Below are 18533 nucleotides of genomic sequence, written 5' to 3'. Positions count from 1 at the left end.
TAATGATGTCATTCTGTAGTTTAGATGATCAAATATTGTCATCTTGAATAAGATTCGATCAATTTAAAGATAGATAGATACTCCAATTTAAAAAGTTTAAATATTAAATTTAAAGATTTATGCCAGAAAATAAACAGAGTAAGAAAGTCTCCTTAACATGTCGAGTACTAATTGTGTGCGATGTAAATCCAACTATTAAGACTTGAAAAATTTTACATTTGAAAATTTTAATTAATTGGAAAAAAACAAAATTGCACAGGTTTTAAGATGCATTTTTGAAACAATTATCAATTGAGCAAGCAGTCAAAATTTGTAAATGTTACAAGATGCCATAATGTATTTTTTTTCACACATTTTTTTTCTTATGTTGTTATTTCATCATTAAATTGGCCTCTCCACCCTTCCCTTGTTTTTCTTTTTTTTTTTAATACTATTTCAAAATGAGACCAGACCAGTTGAATGAATATTAACAACACTTTATTCCATTTGCTACAACCACATCTCAGGTGTTGGGATCAGTGCATATATAAAGTCTAAATAAAAGCGGAAAAAAAAAAAAAAAAAAACAGCGATACAAGAAATCCACGTTCAACTGCCACCAAGTTCTAAAATCACAAAAGTCATCAGCTAGCCTCCACAGTGGGATTTTTCTTTCGCTAAGCAAAGAACATCAGATGACGTTTCGCGCTACATCGTACCTTTGAGGTCTTGGATCTGATCACAGTTTAGCAGCGTTCAACTACCTGATTAAATAGCCCTAGAGGTTCTTCTTCTACGGGAGGCGTCGGTTCATACGTCGCCATCTTCGATGCGAGCCAGTTGCCTCTCCAGCAACTCGATGCGCTGGCTCTGAGCGAGCACCACGGCACGCAGCGCCTTCATCTCCGACAAAAGCTCGTTCAGAATGTCGTCCTGGAAATAAACCGCAACCTCCCGTTAGCTGTGGAATTCTTGACGCGATATTGTTTTTTTTTTTGGAGGGGTTTAACTGTTATGAGAAAAGTTGCTGCTATGGTATTTTAACTATTTTAATTTTTATGATCATGCGATGCACCTCTCGCTTAGGCCTCTCAGTGTGGCCGCTTGTCTCCCTGGTGATGGCACGTGGCTCCTCATCCTCTGGCTCCTTGGTGGCGGGGGCCGCCGCCGGTGTCGAGTCCTGCGAGGCCAGCCCGGGCTTGATCCTGAGCGTGTCCCGGTGCTTGGATGGCGGCGCCGCATAGCCTCCGCTCAGGGACACCAGCAGGGGCGGCGCATCCCGGCCAGCGATCCATTCGTCAGCCAGAAGCGCGGGCTCTAAACCGGCCGTGTCCGGGTAAAGGTCCCCTTGGAAGAGATCTGACTGCACGCACCACAAGAAACAAGCACAAGTGCCTTGTCGTCAAAGCGAATTTATCCAATTTCACTTTGGGCGGAAGGCGATAATTTGTGATTGCCCTGATCAACTTGACATCATCCGCGAGTGGAAGTTTGCTTACAGTTCCTTATAAACATAGTTTTGCGAGCTTTGACCTTCTGCATGGACCTCTGTGAGTTTATTTCTGCCTCTACAATGTTGAAAGATTGAATGACTGGAACCATTTTATTTGTCCAGGAAGTAAGTTGGTTGTGTTCACGCTCACAATGGCGCAAACGCCCCTTTGCAACCGCAATCTACAAAAATACCAATAGAAAGAAAAAAAAAACTCAACCCATGTGATGAGTTAGACTGGACTTTGCACTGAGCACAAAAATAGGGCCCATTGTGTCTTTAGTAGAATTTAGTGATCGGCGGAACCATTACCTTTCTCGGTACTGTCATCGAAATGGGTTCCACTTTCCTTTCATGCAGTTTGTAGAACCTATGACCAAAGAGAAATCCCTTTTTTTTTTTGTCATCATCCCGCTGAGCAAATTTGAGATTTGCACAATTCCTACCTGGCAATTTCACACTTGTTGACGTCCACCCCTCGTTTACTGAGGAATCCCGCCCCCCTCTGTGGCTCCTTGCTGCTGTATAGACTGAGGAAGTGGACGTAGGGGGATTCGTCCGTCACCTCAAAGTAGCGAATGGTGCAGTCTCCCTGGAAGCCAGATGACGAGCACTCTGATGTTAACGCTGGGCCGGGCAAACGGCGACGCATGTCCTCACCTTGCCCAACAGGTACACCATGTTGGTGTCGGGGTCGTAAAAGGGGAGAAGGACGCCGTTGCTCGTGTCCATCTCCTGCACCGCCATTGGCTCAGAGAGATCTTTCTGCAAAGCCACAAATCGACGGCGGTTGCATTCAGGAGAAAATTGCAAGAAAACGGTCAAATGCAAACTGGCAGTTTTGTGCTTGTACCGTATCCCATAGCGCCACTTGTCTGTCACTCATCCGACTGAAGCCTGTGGTCAGGATCTTGCCGTCGGAGAGGAACACAGCTCGCATGGGTCTGGTGCCGTCATGAACCTTCTCTCTGACCTGGAAAAGTACGAGGTCATCATTTCAATTGAAAATGAAAAGCTCTCAAATGATGGTAGCGGGCTACCTTGAGGACGGTGCCCCTCCGCGGGTCAATGACACGTAGCGCCTTGTCCTTACACACGGTGCAGATGGCACTTCCGTTCTTGTTCCAGCTGACGCTGTAGATCAAGTCCGGGTGGGCGTCGGCCAATTGGTACAGCAGCTCCCCCGTGCCCACGTTCCACAGCACAATCACGTTATCGCAGCCTTGGAAAGAGTGGTCTTTATTTACTCAACTAGAAAGAATTTGTTCCAGTTGAGTCACTCAGTCTTTATTTTCACGGTCTCAGCTACAAGAACGCTCACAGGGTGTTTTTGTTACCCGCAGTTAAGAGGATGTTGAAAGCAGTCGGGTGCCAGGCTAGGATGCCCACCCTTTTACTGTGCCCCTCCAGGGTGACCACGGCTTCGGTCATGGGAGCCGTCAGACCCCCGTCGGGGATCTGCCACACCTGCACAAATCGGAAGTGACAAAACAACATGGCAGCGGAGCCGCTCAAGACGAACCAACATTCATTAGAATGACGGACCTTAACGGTGCAGTCCTCCGAGGCGCTCGCGATGATATTGTCGTCATGAGGAGACCATTGAATGTCCAACACTGGCGCCGCGTGGCCGCACACAGTCGGACACGACTGATCGACCCTGCCGCTCTGTTTTCAGGGATAGTGTTGTCAAAGCACAGACCCTAAAAGATCGAAAAGTAGAGAAGACTCGCGGAAACCTTGCCGATGGGGACCACCAAGAAAGCCCCTCCGCCTCCCGCTTCGATGATGACCGCCAAGAACTTGGGGTTGACGGCACTCAGCGGGCCGTCCCACGTCACCCGCGAGACACGCACGTCATCCAGGCAGTGCTCGGCTTTCCACGCCTGCGCGAACACGTGGCGGAACTTGCTCTGCCGAACCACACCTCGCCGAAAAGACATTTCGCCTGTCAAGAATTGAAGCTCCATGGTCTCACATTTTTCTTGTTTAGTAACCAATAATGTTTGTTTACTTAGCTGCCAAGAGGGCCAGACATCAGGAATTCATCAGCGCATGCACACTGTGTCAAACTCATTTTTGTCACAAGCAACATTGTACTTAAAATGATGTGAGGGGGCCGGATCTGGCCCCCGGGCCTTAGTTTGACACCTGTGCTCTAGGGGGAATTCTGGCTAAATCTCACAGTATCTATTGTCACATCATATTTCGTCATATACTGACCAGTGTGTTTCCTTACTCAGCTGCAAAACAAAAACCAGATGTATATTATGGGTGAGAAGTCTAGCAATAATCCACCTGGAAGGGGGTGACTTTGTATGGTCTCGCAGTATCTGATGCGTACTGGATTTGGTGTTATTGTAAATCCTGTTAATCTTTGTTGGAATGTATTATTATTTTCTATTGTTTGAAATGTCCACTTGTGTACTGTGCAATGTGAGTGGGGGTTGGGCTGGTAACTCTACACCCCCATCAAAATAACAGTAATGCTTACTGGAAGCACAATATGGTTGACTACTATCCTGCTATTTAAACAAGGCCCAGAGTGTGGCTTGGGCCTGTGCAACAACGCGTTTGTTTGTCCTGTACTGGTGCAGGAATAACAGGGTTCTCCATTCCAATTGTCTGCTGGGCGAAAACAAGTGCGCATGCGTGTGATGAAACGCTGCGAAAAAGCGAATAATGTTGCATTTTACTGCCTACCTGGCTTCTTTGCGGCGACTTAGCAAGAAACAGCGTGGCAACAAAGCGCAGACCAATAATCCAACTGTAACTTAATCCACTCCTGTGTCCCGAAGTTGCGTTCACGACCTACAAAACACGAAATTCTGGCATGCATTTTCAAAGAAATCGAGGTGCCAGTTCTTGGGAGCCCCAATTACGCATGTTCGCTGACATAATCGAAAACATCGGTGGTCTGTGACTGGAAAACGGTGTGGCTGGAGGAGGAGGATTGATGATGAGGATGTTGATCCGGATACGATGCGCATCGAACAACGGGAGGCAGGGAACGCGCTCCAGAGTGAGGAGGCTAGTTTTTGTCACATGACTCTCTCAAGCCAATTATATTGCTCCCTCAGACTGAAAGTTCTTCACCTATAAAATAATTGTACGTTTCGAGCTATGACAACATTCGGCACCTGTATTATTGCGTTTTAGCCTCCCCGGCACTTGCTGAGCCATGCTTTGCTGTATTTGTAAACCACATGTCCCACAATGCACCTCAATGTGTTTTACGCCATGATCACGTTCAACCACTAGAGAGCAGTGATTGTCCTTAGTTACAGAATATAAGAATTAGAAATGCAAATATATTACTTATTCGTACATGTTTCTATGATGTTACTATCTGTAGTACTCGCATCGTGTTTTTTTTTTCAATTGTTACTAACGATACGCGTGGTTGTCAGCACAAAATAGTTATTCTAAATGACGTAAAACGACCCAAGTATAGAAACACGGGCACAATCTCGAGTGGTGTTTCTGTAGTCACTTTATAGTTTTGCATAACATGATAAATGTTTACTTAGTAGGTTGCATTTCTTATCGGAATATGTAAGTCAAAATCAGTGTAACCAACAGGTGGCTCCGTGGCGCAATGGACAGCGCATTGGACTTCTAGACTGAGATGCAGTAATTCAAAGGTTGTGGGTTCGAGTCCCACCGGAGTCGCATTTTTCCTCTTTATTGGTTGTGCGTCAAAATTAACTGTACCAACCTATTTTAGAAAATAAACGTTTATTGTGTGTTTATTGTGTACACTTGTGTGCTTAAAGTAGAAAACGTGGGGTAAAAAACTCCACGTCGATACTTTCCAGGCGACTGTGCGCATGCGCGGTGTATTGTTTCAACACGGAGTGCAATTAGTGTGGCACCGGGTGGGACCACCTAGCCACCTAGCACCATAGGCTAGTTAGAAGTAGCTAGCTGGAGTTGTGCGCAGCTGTACAGCGGACACTCTTCATGCTTAGTGAGAAATGTTTCATCTACTTGACGGCGACATTGTACTGTATAGCCACGCCAGTTGCTCTTTTTTTGACGCTTTTCGCCTCGTTTTGCTCTCCGTTGTCGACGTTAGCTTGCTGGTCAGTTCGCCCCTGTAAGCTAAGTAGCCGTCTTTACTTACTACTGGTCTAGGTGTCAATATTAGCAGTGACTTCCTTGGGTGCCCGCTTGCCTGAGCTGTCAACTTCGGGACACGTCAAGGTAAACATATTTTTTATTTTTATTTATTGCATAGGGAAACATGGACAGGACACCACATGATGTGCTATTTGCTTTTCATCTAGTTGAACTTTAACCTGTCAGGCCACTTTACAGCAAGAGTAGAACTGTGCCCCAACTCATCACAGCGCCTGTCGTCTTGTCTTTTAGGTTCTGTGCGTTGGTGTCTGGGTTCTGGGGCTTGTGATGTCCGAGCCCAAGACAGCCCCTCCAACCCCAGCTGGAGACACATATAAGGGATGGGTGTTCAAGTGGACTAATTACATCAAGGGTTATCAGAGGCGCTGGTTCGTCTTGAGTCATGGCTTGTTGTCCTACTACAGGTATGACGTTGCTGAAACTCAGCAAGCCAGCGGTCTTATTTGAATTTAAATGAGTGGTGCAAGAGTTATTAGATAACTAATCGATTATCAAATTGATCGATGACTATTTTGATAATCTATGAATTGTTGATTTAAAATGGTTCAGATGTTAGAATTTCATTCTTTCAAGAGTAAATATTCTCCAATTTCTGTATATATTTCTCTGTGATTTTTCATGATCATATTTTTGCAAACATGTTTAAAAAAAAAAAAGCAACATTTTTTATTCTTTTATTTTCTGATGTTACAAACTATACCAATAGTTGTTGTAGAATGATCCCGTTCATCTCTTGTTAGGTGTTATTTGTTTATTAATGTTTTTGAAGACTTTGTAGTGGTATATTAGGGACCCATTGTAAAAATGGGCTTTAAAAAACCGCTATCATCTTCTTCTTCTTTGTAATTTAAATTATTTTTTAAATATATGAACATTATAAATTGGCACCATCATATTTATCTTGAAATAAAAAACACATTTTTATCAGTAATTTTTGTATAATTATAATTTGTTATTATAACTGTTATGTCTAATGTGTTTTAATGATGATGATTGTAACTTCTTTTTTTTTGTCCCCTGTTGACTTTCATGACTCTAATGGAAACGCGCCACACATTTTTACAATTAGTTGTAGTCTGTTTTTTATTAAATGTAGAAATTATTTAATGGCATTCAAGGTCACATAAATATTTACATTTTAACTTTTACATTTGTCTTTAAACCAGTTATCATAATTTCTCATGTTTTTTTTCTTTTCAGGACCCAGGCGGAAATGGGCCACACTTGCCGCGGCACCATCAACCTGGCGACGGCGACCATCACCGTGGACGACGCGTGCAACTTTGTCGTCTCCAACGGTGGCGCACAGACGTACCACCTGAAGGCCAGCTGCGAGGTGGAGCGACAGCGTTGGATCACCGCGCTGGAACTGGCAAAGGCCAAAGCGGCGGCACGCCTTCAGCTTGAGTCAGGTAAAATAAACAAACAGAGCAAAAATATGAGACAATGCAAAAGCTTGTTAGGACTATTTATCTTGGAAAAACTACGATTCAAGTATTGCACTACCCTAATATTAAAAATTTTATCTTGCAAAATTGCTCTCTTTGTGAGCAGATGACTCCAGTGACGACTGCTCCCATTCACTGCCCACGGCGCCTTCCGGACAAGGCGGCGGCGTCCCGCAGAATGCCGAAGTCCAGTCGGCCCTGCGGACCCTGGGTAGCAAGGTGGAAGATCTGAGCACGTGCAACGATCTCATCTCCAAGCACGGCTCCGCTCTTCAGAGGTTGGTCCATCTTCATCGATAGAATCCCATGTCCTTTCTTTCTTATTTTTCAATTGGCAGTCAGACCTGGAAAAAAAAAAGTGACTGATTACTGTGCTTGTGTTTTTTTTAATCTTAACACAAATGAACCGATTTGCCATCATTTAATTTCCTCCCAGTTCAAAGTGGATTAATGCTAATATGCAATGCAAGATACCATTGGGATGTTAACAAAACTAGCGTTGATAGTGAGATTTATGTTATAAAAAGAATCACTTAAAGTTTTTAAAATGTTGATTGCCAATGAAAACGGTAACAAGACCGGATTCAGGGCTCATCATCTGTGCCGCAGGTCTTTGTCCGAGCTGGACAGTTTGCGTCTGACGGGAGAGGCGGGAGATAAAATTCGTCAGGTGACGGAGAGGGCCACGCTGTTCCGCATCACTTCCAACGCCATGATCAATGTCAGTTCACCCTTGATTCTCACAACCTCTTGTGCATTGCCGAACACCCCCCCCCCCCCCCCCCTGATTTGTTGTCCACTGGCCACCATTGTTTATTATTCAACGATTTCAGTCAGTCATTCAAAGTGACAATTTTGGATTTTGTTTAACCTCATAAATTGACATCTCAACTTATGTAGGTTTTCTTGCAATCATGACTTATTAGTTTCGTGATGGGACTGCTGTATTGTGTTCTCTTGTCACTTTTAGTCATGTAAAAGTCTTTCTTATGATTGTATTGCGATATGGAGACTTTTTGCCTTTTGAAATCGGAAAAGAACACTTTCTGGTCATGTTTGAACTTTTTTCTTGTAATTACAACACGAGTAGCATTTCATTCTCAAGGCAATACCGTTATGCGTCACTTTGGCGTAAATGTGGGGGTGGTTGTTTTCTGTTTGTTTTTTTTTACAATGGAACTTTGAAGGCGTGCCGAGACTTCCTGGCGCTGGCGCAGGCACACAGCAAGCGTTGGCAGAAGGCGCTGCAGGCGGAGCGGGAGCAGCGAGTGCGCCTGGAGGAGACTTTGGAGCAGCTGGCCAAGCAGCACAATCACCTGGAGCGAGCCTTCCGGGGGGCCGCCGCGCAGGCCAACGCCACCGCCGACAATAAGAGTAAATACCGCTTTCTACTCTTTTCCTGTTATTTTCTTTCTTAGCAAATGATGGTTTTACTCACAGTAATATGAAGTGTTTCTTGAGATTTCCACTTTTGTCTCGTTGGGTTATTTTGCCTTAGTATACCTCCCAATTGTGACCTAATTTAAAAAATCTTGCTGATTTTTGTCTTTGACTTTATTTCTGCTAGCAATTACCCAACAAATTCCAATTGTATTTCTAAACGGATTTCCTCGCGGGATCTGATAGGCGCGGTCGCAGCAGCGAAAGGCGAGGCCAGCGACGAGGATGACGACAACGAGTTCTTTGACGCGGTGGAAGAAGCCCCTGAGTTCATCACTGTTCCCGCAGACCCTCACTTCCACAAGTCAGCTTGCGCCACGGAAACATAAAAACTCCTCCTTTTGTTCCTTTTATGTGTACGTTAACATTAACGTGTAAATCATCATCTCTCTTCCAGGAGATCGAACAGTAACGCCAGCGGTTTCAATAATGAAATTGGTTCAGATGATCAGTCGGTATGTGAGTTTTTTTTTTCTTCCCAGTGCAATTTGTCAACAGAGTCTGAACTTCCATGACCTGAAAAACGTTTGCTGCCTTTTCAGCTGAACGAGGAGCCCCTGGCCATGAACCAGGAGTCGCCCTCGCAAGAGTTGCTGCCGCTGAAGGAGCGACGCGCGCGCATCCCGGACAAGCCCAACTACTCCCTCAACCTGTGGAGCATCATGAAAAACTGCATCGGCAAGGAGCTCTCCAAGATTCCCATGCCTGTGAGTGGCCAGGATCTCTTTATCTGTATACATGTGTCTTACGTTTTTCTTAAGCCGGTGTGACTTACTTTGAGCAACCAAGGCTAATTCAAATGTTTTTTTCATTAATTTTTTTATTGATAACTTCTCGTAATATGCCTTTTGATATCCCGTAGGTGAACTTCAACGAGCCCATTTCCATGCTGCAGCGTCTGTCCGAGGACCTGGAGTACCACGAGCTGCTGGACAAGGCGAGTAAGTGCCACAGCACGCTGGAGCAGATGTGCTACGTGGCCGCCTTCTCCGTGTCGTCCTACTCCACCACCGTCCACCGCACGGGCAAGCCCTTCAACCCGCTGCTGGGCGAGACGTACGAGCTGGACCGCCGGCGGGAGAGCGGCTACCGCTCGCTCTGCGAGCAGGTGAGGCCGGCGAGTTAAAGATGTTAGCGCATTGCGCTCTAGTGGTGAGGCAGGCCATGCTAAACGGCAAAGCTTTTTGACTTTTCACCGATTGACCGGCGCTCCCTCCAGGTCAGTCACCACCCGCCGGCCGCGGCCCATCACGCCATCTCCGATCGAGGCTGGACTCTGAGGCAGGAAATCACCGTTGCCAGCAAATTCCGCGGCAAATATCTCTCCATCATGCCGCTAGGTAAGAGCGCTACGGAACACAAAGCAAAGCGGCGCCTCCTTTCTAATGTGTTGAAAACCTTCCACGTATGTCCGCAGGCACCATTCATGCCATCTTTGACAAGGACAACAATCACTACACATGGAAGAAAGTGACCACCACTGTGCACAACATCATAGTTGGGAAACTCTGGATCGACCAGGTGAGATTCAAAGGCAGCCCTTCTCATAAATTGCCAAGCTGCCAAAATGGCAACAGACACTCAAGTGTCTCCTTAAAGCTCCGATGACTCATGTAAATTGCTATCGTTGCTCTGACTTATTGAATGACTGAATTATGCATTTTCAGTGGTGTGTTCTTGATGCTTGATTTCGATTCCTGTTTAAAGGGTTAGGATTACATTTGTTTAAAACATTTGGTTGGGTAATTACAAGTATTGAACTGTCAATGTTTTTTTATTTGCTCCTTATTGCAGGTCTAGACCATAACAGACCAGTAATTCTCCTTTTTTGACACTATAGTCAGTTTAGTTGGTCCATGGCAGATTTCACATTTTCTTCTTGGTGCATTTTTGGTTCACGCTGATAGTTTCTTTCTAATCTTAGTCGGGAGAGATCGATGTGGTGAACCACACAACGGGAGACCGCTGCCATTTGAAATTTGCGCCTTATAGTTATTTCTCCAGAGATGTGGCCAGGAAGGTGAGGATTGCCTTTGTCTTATTTTGCTCCTTTGCTGGAATCTGCTCACGAGGACTGACGTCTTTCTCCCGACATCGCCTTCCTCAGGTGACCGGCGTGGTGATGGACAAGGAAGGCAAGGCCCATTACGTGCTGTCGGGCACATGGGATGAGAAACTGGAGTTTTCCCGCGTGATGCAAAGCAGCCGCGGCGGGGAAAACGGCTCCGAGGGGAAACAGAAGACCGTCTACCAAACTCTGAAAGCCAGAGAGGTGTGGCGGAAGAACCCTCTGCCGTAAGTGTGCGCCAAGATCAGCTGAATCGCAGCTTCTGAAATGAAATTCATGTAGGCGTGTCTATTTTCCAATGCGGCATTCATTTATTTGAAGTCTCTTTTGAGTGGAAGCCTCTATTTGAGGACAATTCCTTCAAGTAACCTTGACTATTTGTCATTTCCGCGGGTCCACAGTGAAGGCGCGGAGACCATGTACTACTTCACGGCTTTGGCGCTCACTCTCAACGAGCCCGAGGAGCCCGTGGCGCCCACGGACAGCCGTCGCCGACCAGACCAGCGGCTTATGGAGGACGGGCGCTGGGACGAGGCCAACAGCGAGAAGCAGCGGCTGGAGGAGAAGCAGCGCATCGCCCGGCGCGAGCGCGAGAGGGAGGCTCTCAGCCAGCGTACCTCCAGCCACCCAGATGAAGGTTTGACCCTTTTTCATCCAATAGGCTTGACCCGCTCCCCAATCGGGTTAGGCCGTTCCTTCCAGGATTGCTGCTAATGTCTGGCCAATTCCAGGCTTCTTCTTAAAAATGAGCTCCTTCTTTGATTGCTACTGAATTTGAAGCACATCTACCAGACTAGTCGATGCTTGTCACCCTGGTGCCTGCTGCCTCTTTCTTTGTTCTGTATTTGGGGCTGAATTGTGAAACAATTCATCGTAAATCCTGGAGGGACTGATAGGGCTGATGAGTAGAGTAAGGGTTTCGGAAAAAAAAAATCCATTTGTCTTTTCCAAAAGCTGTCGATGAGGATTCTCTTACTGATCCGTCACTGAAAAGCAAGTATTCCTTCCTCTCTTGCCACCTTCCTGCGCGCACCTCCGTCTTGTGGTGGATTTCCCCCTCTTTCGCTAACGCCGACCTTTCGCTCTCCCCAGGCGCACCTCACGACCTCTACAAAGCACTTTGGTTCGAGCGCTGCCAGGACCGAATCACAGGTGAGCAGGTTCACGTCTACAAGGGCGGCTACTGGGAAGCCAAGGAGCGCGGCTACTGGGAGGGCTGCCCTGACATATTTTGACCACCGGCGAATGAAACGGAAGAAGAAGAAGAAAAAAAAAGTCGGTTCTCTGTTCTAAGAGACCCCCAGAACACGGTGGTGGGCCCCTCAAGCTTGTTGTGAGTAGTCCTTCCTTCCTTCCTTCCTTCCTTCCTTCCTTCCTTCCTTCCTTCCTTCCTTCCTTCCTTCCTTCCTTCCTTCCTTCCTTCCTTCCTTCCTTCCTTCCTTCCTTCCTTCCTTCCTTCCTTCCTTCCTTCCTTCCTTCCTTCCTTCCTTCCTTCCTTCCTTCCTTCCTTCCTTCCTTCCTTCCTTCCTTCCTTCCTTCCTTCCTTCCTTCCTTCCTTCCTTCCTTCCTTCCTTCCTTCCTTCCTTCCTTCCTTCCTTCCACATCCATCTCTCCCAATGTTTGTGATTAATCGGTGGCCTTCATGAAGACAGTTTCTGGTTTGTCTGATTATTTGTGTCTTAATATAAAGTCGCCTACTGTGCGGACTATGTGTGTTTGGGTGGATGGGGGTGTGCGCTTGTGTGTGTGTGGCGGGGGAGGGGGACGGGAGGCTGTTATCGAGTTCAACTGTGATCGAGTAGCGTGCAACATCTCTCCTCCTCGCCTTAGACAACCTACGCTCACCTGTCAGAAACGTGTGAGTGAACTGGACGCTCAGGTTTTATTACGGTTGGAAGTAAAAGAAGGCTGAAGTAATTATTTTTGTTTTCTGTTTTAAAGAGAAATACTTGTTTTATGGTGTGAATATACACATTTAAAGTAAATGCAGTGCTAATTAAAAAAAAATATATATATATACATATATGCAAGCACATTTTGACACCAAAAAAGTGTTTCGTCTTTTTCTTTTCTTTTTTCTTCCCCCTGTTGTCTGTAAGTGTACTTAATCAAGACACACAATCTAAAAATATCTGATTTTATAAATGTATAATGTCTGGAAAACGGTGAGGCATTTTTCTGTGGTTTCATGTCACCAAAAAAGGGAGATTTCATGCTCGACTGATTGAAGAGCCGTCATAACATTGTTTTTGATTTTGTATCCAAGAAGAGGAAATCTTTAATAAACACTGTAATGTCAAGCAACTAGTTTTTGATGACATTTATTTTCATATGCATGATATTTGGAAAAATGTTTCACCATTCCATTTTCCCCCTTTCAACGCTTCCAGCAAAATGTCACAACTGTTTTCCACCTTGCCATTGAAAAGATGTCTTTAATGTCCAAGTACATCTTAAGTCTGTACTGTGTGTAAAAGTTGAGTCTATATAAAAAGGAAACAAATCACGCTGGCCCGTATTTATTACAAGGATGTTACTTACTCTGGTTTGAGATACTGCCCGGTTATATATTTTTTCTTTGTCATGCCTTCTGTAGTGCCATCTTGCTAAAATTCAACAACTATTAGCAGTCCCGTCATTTGTAAAATAGAAGCACCCGTGCACCTTTTGTGTCCAAGCTGCTATCGTGAGTCAAAAAGAACTTATCAAATCCTTAGCAACACAATTTGCAATCTCTCCACGAACGTTTGGGTTGCTCTTTTGCAGTTTGTTATTATAGCAGCTTTTTACAGTGTTTGCATTTCTCATTTGAAAGAAGTCACACTGCTCCAGCACTTTCCGTGCCGTGTGTGCAAACAGTATAAAAAATTCTTATCAAGCTGCCTAGTTGCATGTTATCAGTCTGGGATAAATGCAGGGTAGAATAAAAAAAAAAAAAAACACGTATCTATCTATCTACCGTAGCGCTTTTTATACTTTGTACTGCCATCCTACAACTCATCTGCAGTTGATTAAATAAATGCCCCCTCCCTCCTGTCACACCACTATTATTTACAATAAAGATGATGTCATACTCCACTGAGCTTGCAACCTCATCTCAAAGGTGACTCATTAGGTCTCCTCGCTTTCGCATCTGTCCTGGAACACCTTGCCTGCAATATGGGGAGAAGGTGCCAAAGGGCAAACGGAGAGAAAAGTAACGGCAGTGGGTCAAGCAGGTGAGAGGAGACTCCCACTGCACATCTTCATTTGGGATCTTAGGATGGCATTTGGTAAGATCCGCATGTTTCCCCCAACAGACCAAAGCTCATTTGCATTGTTGGACAATCAAATGGCGTTTGCCGAGGTGTCATCGTCTGTGGCGGTACTCATGGCAACGAGCTCTCTGAGGTCTACTTGGTCCGGGAGAATGGGCACGGAGGCGGGAGAAGACGTGCGCCACTCGACTGTGCCTCCAATACCTTGACACCGATACTTCACCCGCGCCGTCCTCAAGTAAGCTCGCTGCAGTCCTTCGCATGATATTCTCTTTGATTTCTTCCTATCTTCTGTCCTACAGTCATCATCCGTGTTGGACGTGGCCTCCTGCGAGATGACCTGAGCCCAGGAACTGAACGATCTCAACTGAAACCTCCACAACAGCTCGTCCAACATGGGCCCCTGTGTCATTGCTTTCTCCGCTTGCATCGAACCCGACACCGGCAGGTATGAACCGAAAACTCAATTCAATCTGGTTAATTTTCTGTCATAAGAAGAGGAGGAATAAGAACCCCCCCCCAAACATGTATGGATTTTTTTCTTTAATTTAAAAACAACATAATACGTTTACATATCACTCATTAAGAGCAGGTCACATACATATTAAACCAATAGATTGAAATCAACTGAGGTAAAATATCCCAAAAGCAGAACTTTACGACAGCCCGTAGCTTTTAAAAATGAGCGAGCAGTCGCTGTATCGCAATACGGTCGTTAGCGTACATACATTCATAATGCTTGATGGGCAAGGATATCCGTTTAAAAAATAAATGAATAATGAATTCCAGCAGTGTGTTTGAGTGTTGTCTCTACACTGAGGGGGCGTGCGAACATTTGGAAATAATAAACGACAATAGGACTTAAGTGTACTGAAAAACACAAGCACTTACAAGTTAAATTAGTGACGACTACAAAATATATTTTAAAAAAAACAAAAAACACACACATTCCAAATAAATAAATAAATAAATAAACTTAGTTCACAAGGTAATGCACAGTTTTGTTAACCAAGATGCTACGGTCACTCTGAAAAGAAGAAAATCAAAGCGAAAAAAGGTCATTTAAACAAGAGAATAAACCCAAATGCAGCATCAAGCACCCCCCCCCCCACTCGGGCCCTCAACATTGTGCTTTTTGACCCCCTCCTAAGACTCTGATGTTTTCTAACTCAAAATACATTTTTCATTCTGGCAAGATTCTTAATATTCAATTTGCTTTCTTTAAAAAATACAGCTTCATTTGTATAGGATTTAAACATATTTTTGTACTCTAACATGGATTTTATCAAAATATTACCAATTTAATAATCTACGGTAGTTCTATTGTCTTTTCTGAAATATGACATTTTTGCTCAAATGAAATATAACATCTTTTTTTTAAAAAAATCTCAAAACATGACTACTTTCTTGAAACATTACGACTTCCTGAAAAACAATCATATCTAAGATTACATCTTTTCTGGTAATATATATATTTTTTCCCCTCAGGAGTATTCCTGAAATTTAGAGCTTTCTGTTCTAGTAATTTCTCAAAAATATAAGAAATCGCAATCTTATTATTTAGTGCACCCCCCCACCACCAACACACACACACACACACACACACATACACACCATGTGGTTCTCATTCTCCAAAGCATATTCACCACATAGGTCAGATTTATCCATTTGATAGTGATGGCACACTTGTGATGTCATCAAAGTGCATCTTAACGGCCAGTATTGCAGCCGTTCCAACGAGTGGTGTTTCAAATGAACCACAAGTATTCCTTCCGTTTGGACCGCCGATCATACTGGTTAGGCCACGCGGTAGGCGGCCATTCGGTAGTAGTTACGACCGTGGCTGCGTGCCGCCCACACCAGCAAGGCAGCTGCCATCATGTGGAGAGGTGAGGACATGAGCGCCAAGTATAGGGACCAGCCCAGGGAGCCGTCCACCTTGTCGGGAAGCACCGAGACCCTGTGGAGCAGGTCCGTCCCCGCCAGATAGCAACACACAGTGGCCAACGAACACAAACCTGCAATGCCAGACATAGAGGGGAGGGGCATTAATTCATATTCTCCTAAAAACAACAAAAAATCCCGAGCTCAAACTTTAGAGATGTCTTCGCTTAGATTACGTTTTCTAAAAATAAAACAACTTTATGCTCTTTAACTTATCTTTGACATCAATAGGCATCAACGGCAGTGAATGAGTTAGATAATGACTGAGGAAAAAAGGACTATTATTTTAACTTTTAATTTTTATGAGTATTTTTATTATTTTAAAACTTTTTAGAAATACAACAAAATTATTTTGAATAGAATGATGTCATTCTTCAGATCAATATATTCCCCCTCATAAGTCTTGCATTATTCACTTGTTTTTTTTTCATGAAACAGTTCTGAGAAAATGTTAGGATTCAGACTCATTCCTCTTGAATCAAATAAAACAAACGAACCTGTTAACAGGTGCAGAACACCAATGGCGAGCGTGGGCGTGAGGCTTTGGCAGAGACAGGCGCAGAACCCGATCAGACCCGCCAAGACCTCCAGGCCTAAAGAGACGAGCGGCAGGAGGAACTGGAATCGCCACAAGTCTACAAAAACACCAGGCAGGTTGGGCTTTTTGGCAACTGATGTATTATGATGGATTTGTGACTCATTTGAAAAATCAAAGCTATTGCATTTCAACTGGTCACTTGTTGCTAGGTAGCATTGTAACTCCCCCAATAGCCAATACGGTGAAAGGTCATTTCCAAAAGCAATCTTTAACATACATGACGTTACACCTACATGTGCGCAGCTTGTCCTCTCCACTGTTGTGGTTTCCGGGTTCCTTGTATTTGGGCGTTAGCTGCTGTTGCACGGTGAACCTTCGGCACTTCAACGCCATCTTGGCGCCTGAGATCACCAAAATGAGAAAACATGCAAGAATCAAAAGTAATGTGAACAACATGGTCAGCAGAGGAATTTTAAAATGTCAGCTTTACAGATGCCATGTTGTCTTGTGTGTCATGTGTCTTTTTAGGTATGCCATTTATTTCTATAATTATTGATTTGGGCTGCATCAAGTGGAGTGCATCACTACAAATTACTTTATAGTTGACTTTTGACCGATTGTGTTACTACTATAATTCTTGTCTATCCTGTTCAATCATTTACTCAACAGAATTTTTGTTGTATTTAATTTTGTAGGGTCTTAGTAGCATATCACTCCGTATGTGTTGGCATTTAAATGAAACGTATACAGGGTAGATTTTAAAAGGTAAGTCCACTATTTATTTATCTTAATAATCCATTTCTTTGTTAATGAATTGGTGTTCCTATGATTAAAAAAAGGAAACAATCCCTGAAGATAACAGAATTTGAGGGTGAAACACGATTTACATTGTACTATTTGAGCTTATTACACATTAGTATATTTTTACGTATATTATCTTAAACATGTATTTAAAAAAATAAAAAATCTACAGTGACAATTTTTGACTATTTCAACAGTGCGGTTTTAGTAAATAAGATTTGGCAAATCACTCTAAATATTCAAATTAATTTAACTGCATTAGTATTGACTTGTCGAATCACTCCTTGTATATGTGTTTTTCAGAAACATTTGACCAAATATATAACAGAATTTGAGTATTACATTTCTTGTTGCGTTAGGGACGGATTTGTTCGTCAAACGGGCACTAGAGGGCGCTAAAGTAGTGTAAATAACCAGTAACTGATTTTCATTGTTACAGTGACATTCTATTTTCGATTTAATTTACGCGTTTTTTTTTTTTTTATGTATAATTTTCCGAGACGTCTATTTACAAAAGATCTGATGATTACAATATTGTATTTGAGTAGGTACTCAATATTTGAGGCAAACCACGCTTTCAAAACAGGGTCCAGGTTTGTTCATGCGCAAGAGGTCGCCAAAGTGAAGTGACGTCGAACGATACCTGTCATTCGGGACGTTTCCCGCACCCCCCGACCCCCTAAAAGAAACGCGTGCTGCGTGCACGTACCTGGCTCCTTGTACCAGTGTGGGGTGTCGGGCACGAGCACGCAGCGCCACCATAGGCCCACGCTGCCGTTGAGTCGGAACAAAGTGTCGCTGTACGTCTTCTCGTCGAACTCTCCATCCATGAACTCGTCGTAGAGGCCGCGCAGCTCGGACATATTGGCCTCGCCGCGCACTGGCGGGCTGCTGTACTGGTACCAGTGCTGCGTGCCCACGCCCACGCACAGATAAACAGTGGCCATGAGACTGAGGACGCAGGCGATCACCAGCGCCGTGGCGTAGCGGTTGTCCACCATTGTTGTTCGTCACGAGTAGAGGATGGGGGTGGGGGCGAGCATCATTCGTCTGTCTTCTGAGTCCGAGCGAGCGCTCCGGCCGGGATGAAGTGCCGCCGCCGTCGTGTGTCCCCGCCCCTATGGCCCACTTCCACAGATGGCGCTCGGCTTTACGTTCGATTCCATCGGACGGCCGCGCTAATCCGTCGCCTTTCCTCTTCCGGTCGGCTCCAGAATAACACCAGAGAAATCGATTGTGCGCTCATTATGATGGGTTGCAGTCTGTTGTTTGTTCCGATGATTATTTCCCTCACGCCAATGAGCGTATTGAAATAGTGTGATATGGTGGTTGGATTGTGACTGAATTTGTGACACAAGCACAATTCAAGTCAAATTTGAATTACAGCTTCTTTTGTTTTTTTATGTCATCAGTCATCACAAAA

The 18533-nt window shown here is 44.4% G+C and overlaps 3 protein-coding genes and 1 non-coding gene across 6 annotated transcripts; 2 read left to right on the top strand and 2 right to left on the bottom strand.

Annotated features, from left to right (window-relative positions):
* Window positions 1–455: 455 nt before the first annotated feature.
* Window positions 456–4499, bottom strand: coro1b (coronin, actin binding protein, 1B). Of its 2 annotated transcripts, none has more exons than XM_061283384.1 (12): window positions 4368–4499; window positions 4175–4282; window positions 3211–3419; window positions 3017–3139; window positions 2809–2938; window positions 2512–2693; window positions 2325–2444; window positions 2132–2236; window positions 1918–2063; window positions 1784–1841; window positions 1055–1342; window positions 456–912 (listed from the first exon to the last, which is right to left on the bottom strand). In XM_061283384.1, the coding sequence occupies exons 3-12, from the start codon at window positions 3412–3414 to the stop codon at window positions 790–792; spliced, it is 1479 nt and encodes a 492-aa protein (XP_061139368.1). In that variant the 5' UTR covers window positions 3415–3419; window positions 4175–4282; window positions 4368–4499; the 3' UTR covers window positions 456–789. The 2 variants fall into 2 exon arrangements, with proteins under 2 accessions (XP_061139368.1, XP_061139359.1); XM_061283375.1 differs by having other exon boundaries at window positions 4354–4493.
* A 556-nt stretch (window positions 4500–5055) lies between these two features.
* trnar-ucu (transfer RNA arginine (anticodon UCU)) lies at window positions 5056–5143 on the top strand. Its single transcript is given in 2 exon segments — window positions 5056–5092; window positions 5108–5143. It is a non-coding gene; the product is annotated as a tRNA-Arg (tRNA).
* Window positions 5144–5320: 177 nt separating this feature from the next.
* On the top strand, window positions 5321–13076 carry LOC133163840 (oxysterol-binding protein 1-like). 2 transcript variants are annotated; one of them, XM_061294100.1, is made up of 17 exons: window positions 5321–5677; window positions 5846–6018; window positions 6815–7026; window positions 7169–7340; window positions 7672–7783; window positions 8250–8436; window positions 8689–8806; window positions 8900–8957; window positions 9045–9209; window positions 9365–9610; window positions 9722–9842; window positions 9920–10023; window positions 10427–10522; window positions 10610–10797; window positions 10972–11207; window positions 11525–11563; window positions 11663–13076. In XM_061294100.1, exons 2-17 carry the CDS (start codon window positions 5882–5884, stop codon window positions 11803–11805), a joined length of 2334 nt encoding a protein of 777 aa, XP_061150084.1. In that variant the 5' UTR covers window positions 5321–5677; window positions 5846–5881; the 3' UTR covers window positions 11806–13076. The 2 variants fall into 2 exon arrangements, with proteins under 2 accessions (XP_061150084.1, XP_061150090.1); XM_061294106.1 differs by lacking the exon at window positions 11525–11563.
* Window positions 13077–14357: 1281 nt separating this feature from the next.
* On the bottom strand, window positions 14358–18521 carry LOC133165041 (claudin domain-containing protein 1-like). Its single transcript, XM_061294393.1, has 4 exons — window positions 17820–18521; window positions 16603–16710; window positions 16269–16406; window positions 14358–15845 (listed from the first exon to the last, which is right to left on the bottom strand). Exons 1-4 carry the CDS (start codon window positions 18109–18111, stop codon window positions 15625–15627), a joined length of 759 nt encoding a protein of 252 aa, XP_061150377.1. The 5' UTR covers window positions 18112–18521; the 3' UTR covers window positions 14358–15624.
* Between the last annotated feature and the right edge of the window lie 12 nt (window positions 18522–18533).

The sequence above is a fragment of the Syngnathus typhle genome, linkage group LG1, assembly GCF_033458585.1.
Source record: "Syngnathus typhle isolate RoL2023-S1 ecotype Sweden linkage group LG1, RoL_Styp_1.0, whole genome shotgun sequence".
In the NCBI taxonomy this organism is placed as follows: Eukaryota; Metazoa; Chordata; class Actinopteri; order Syngnathiformes; family Syngnathidae; genus Syngnathus; species Syngnathus typhle.
The sequence above is the reverse complement of the archived record's forward strand: the minus strand, read 5'-3'. Positions and strand labels throughout refer to the sequence as shown.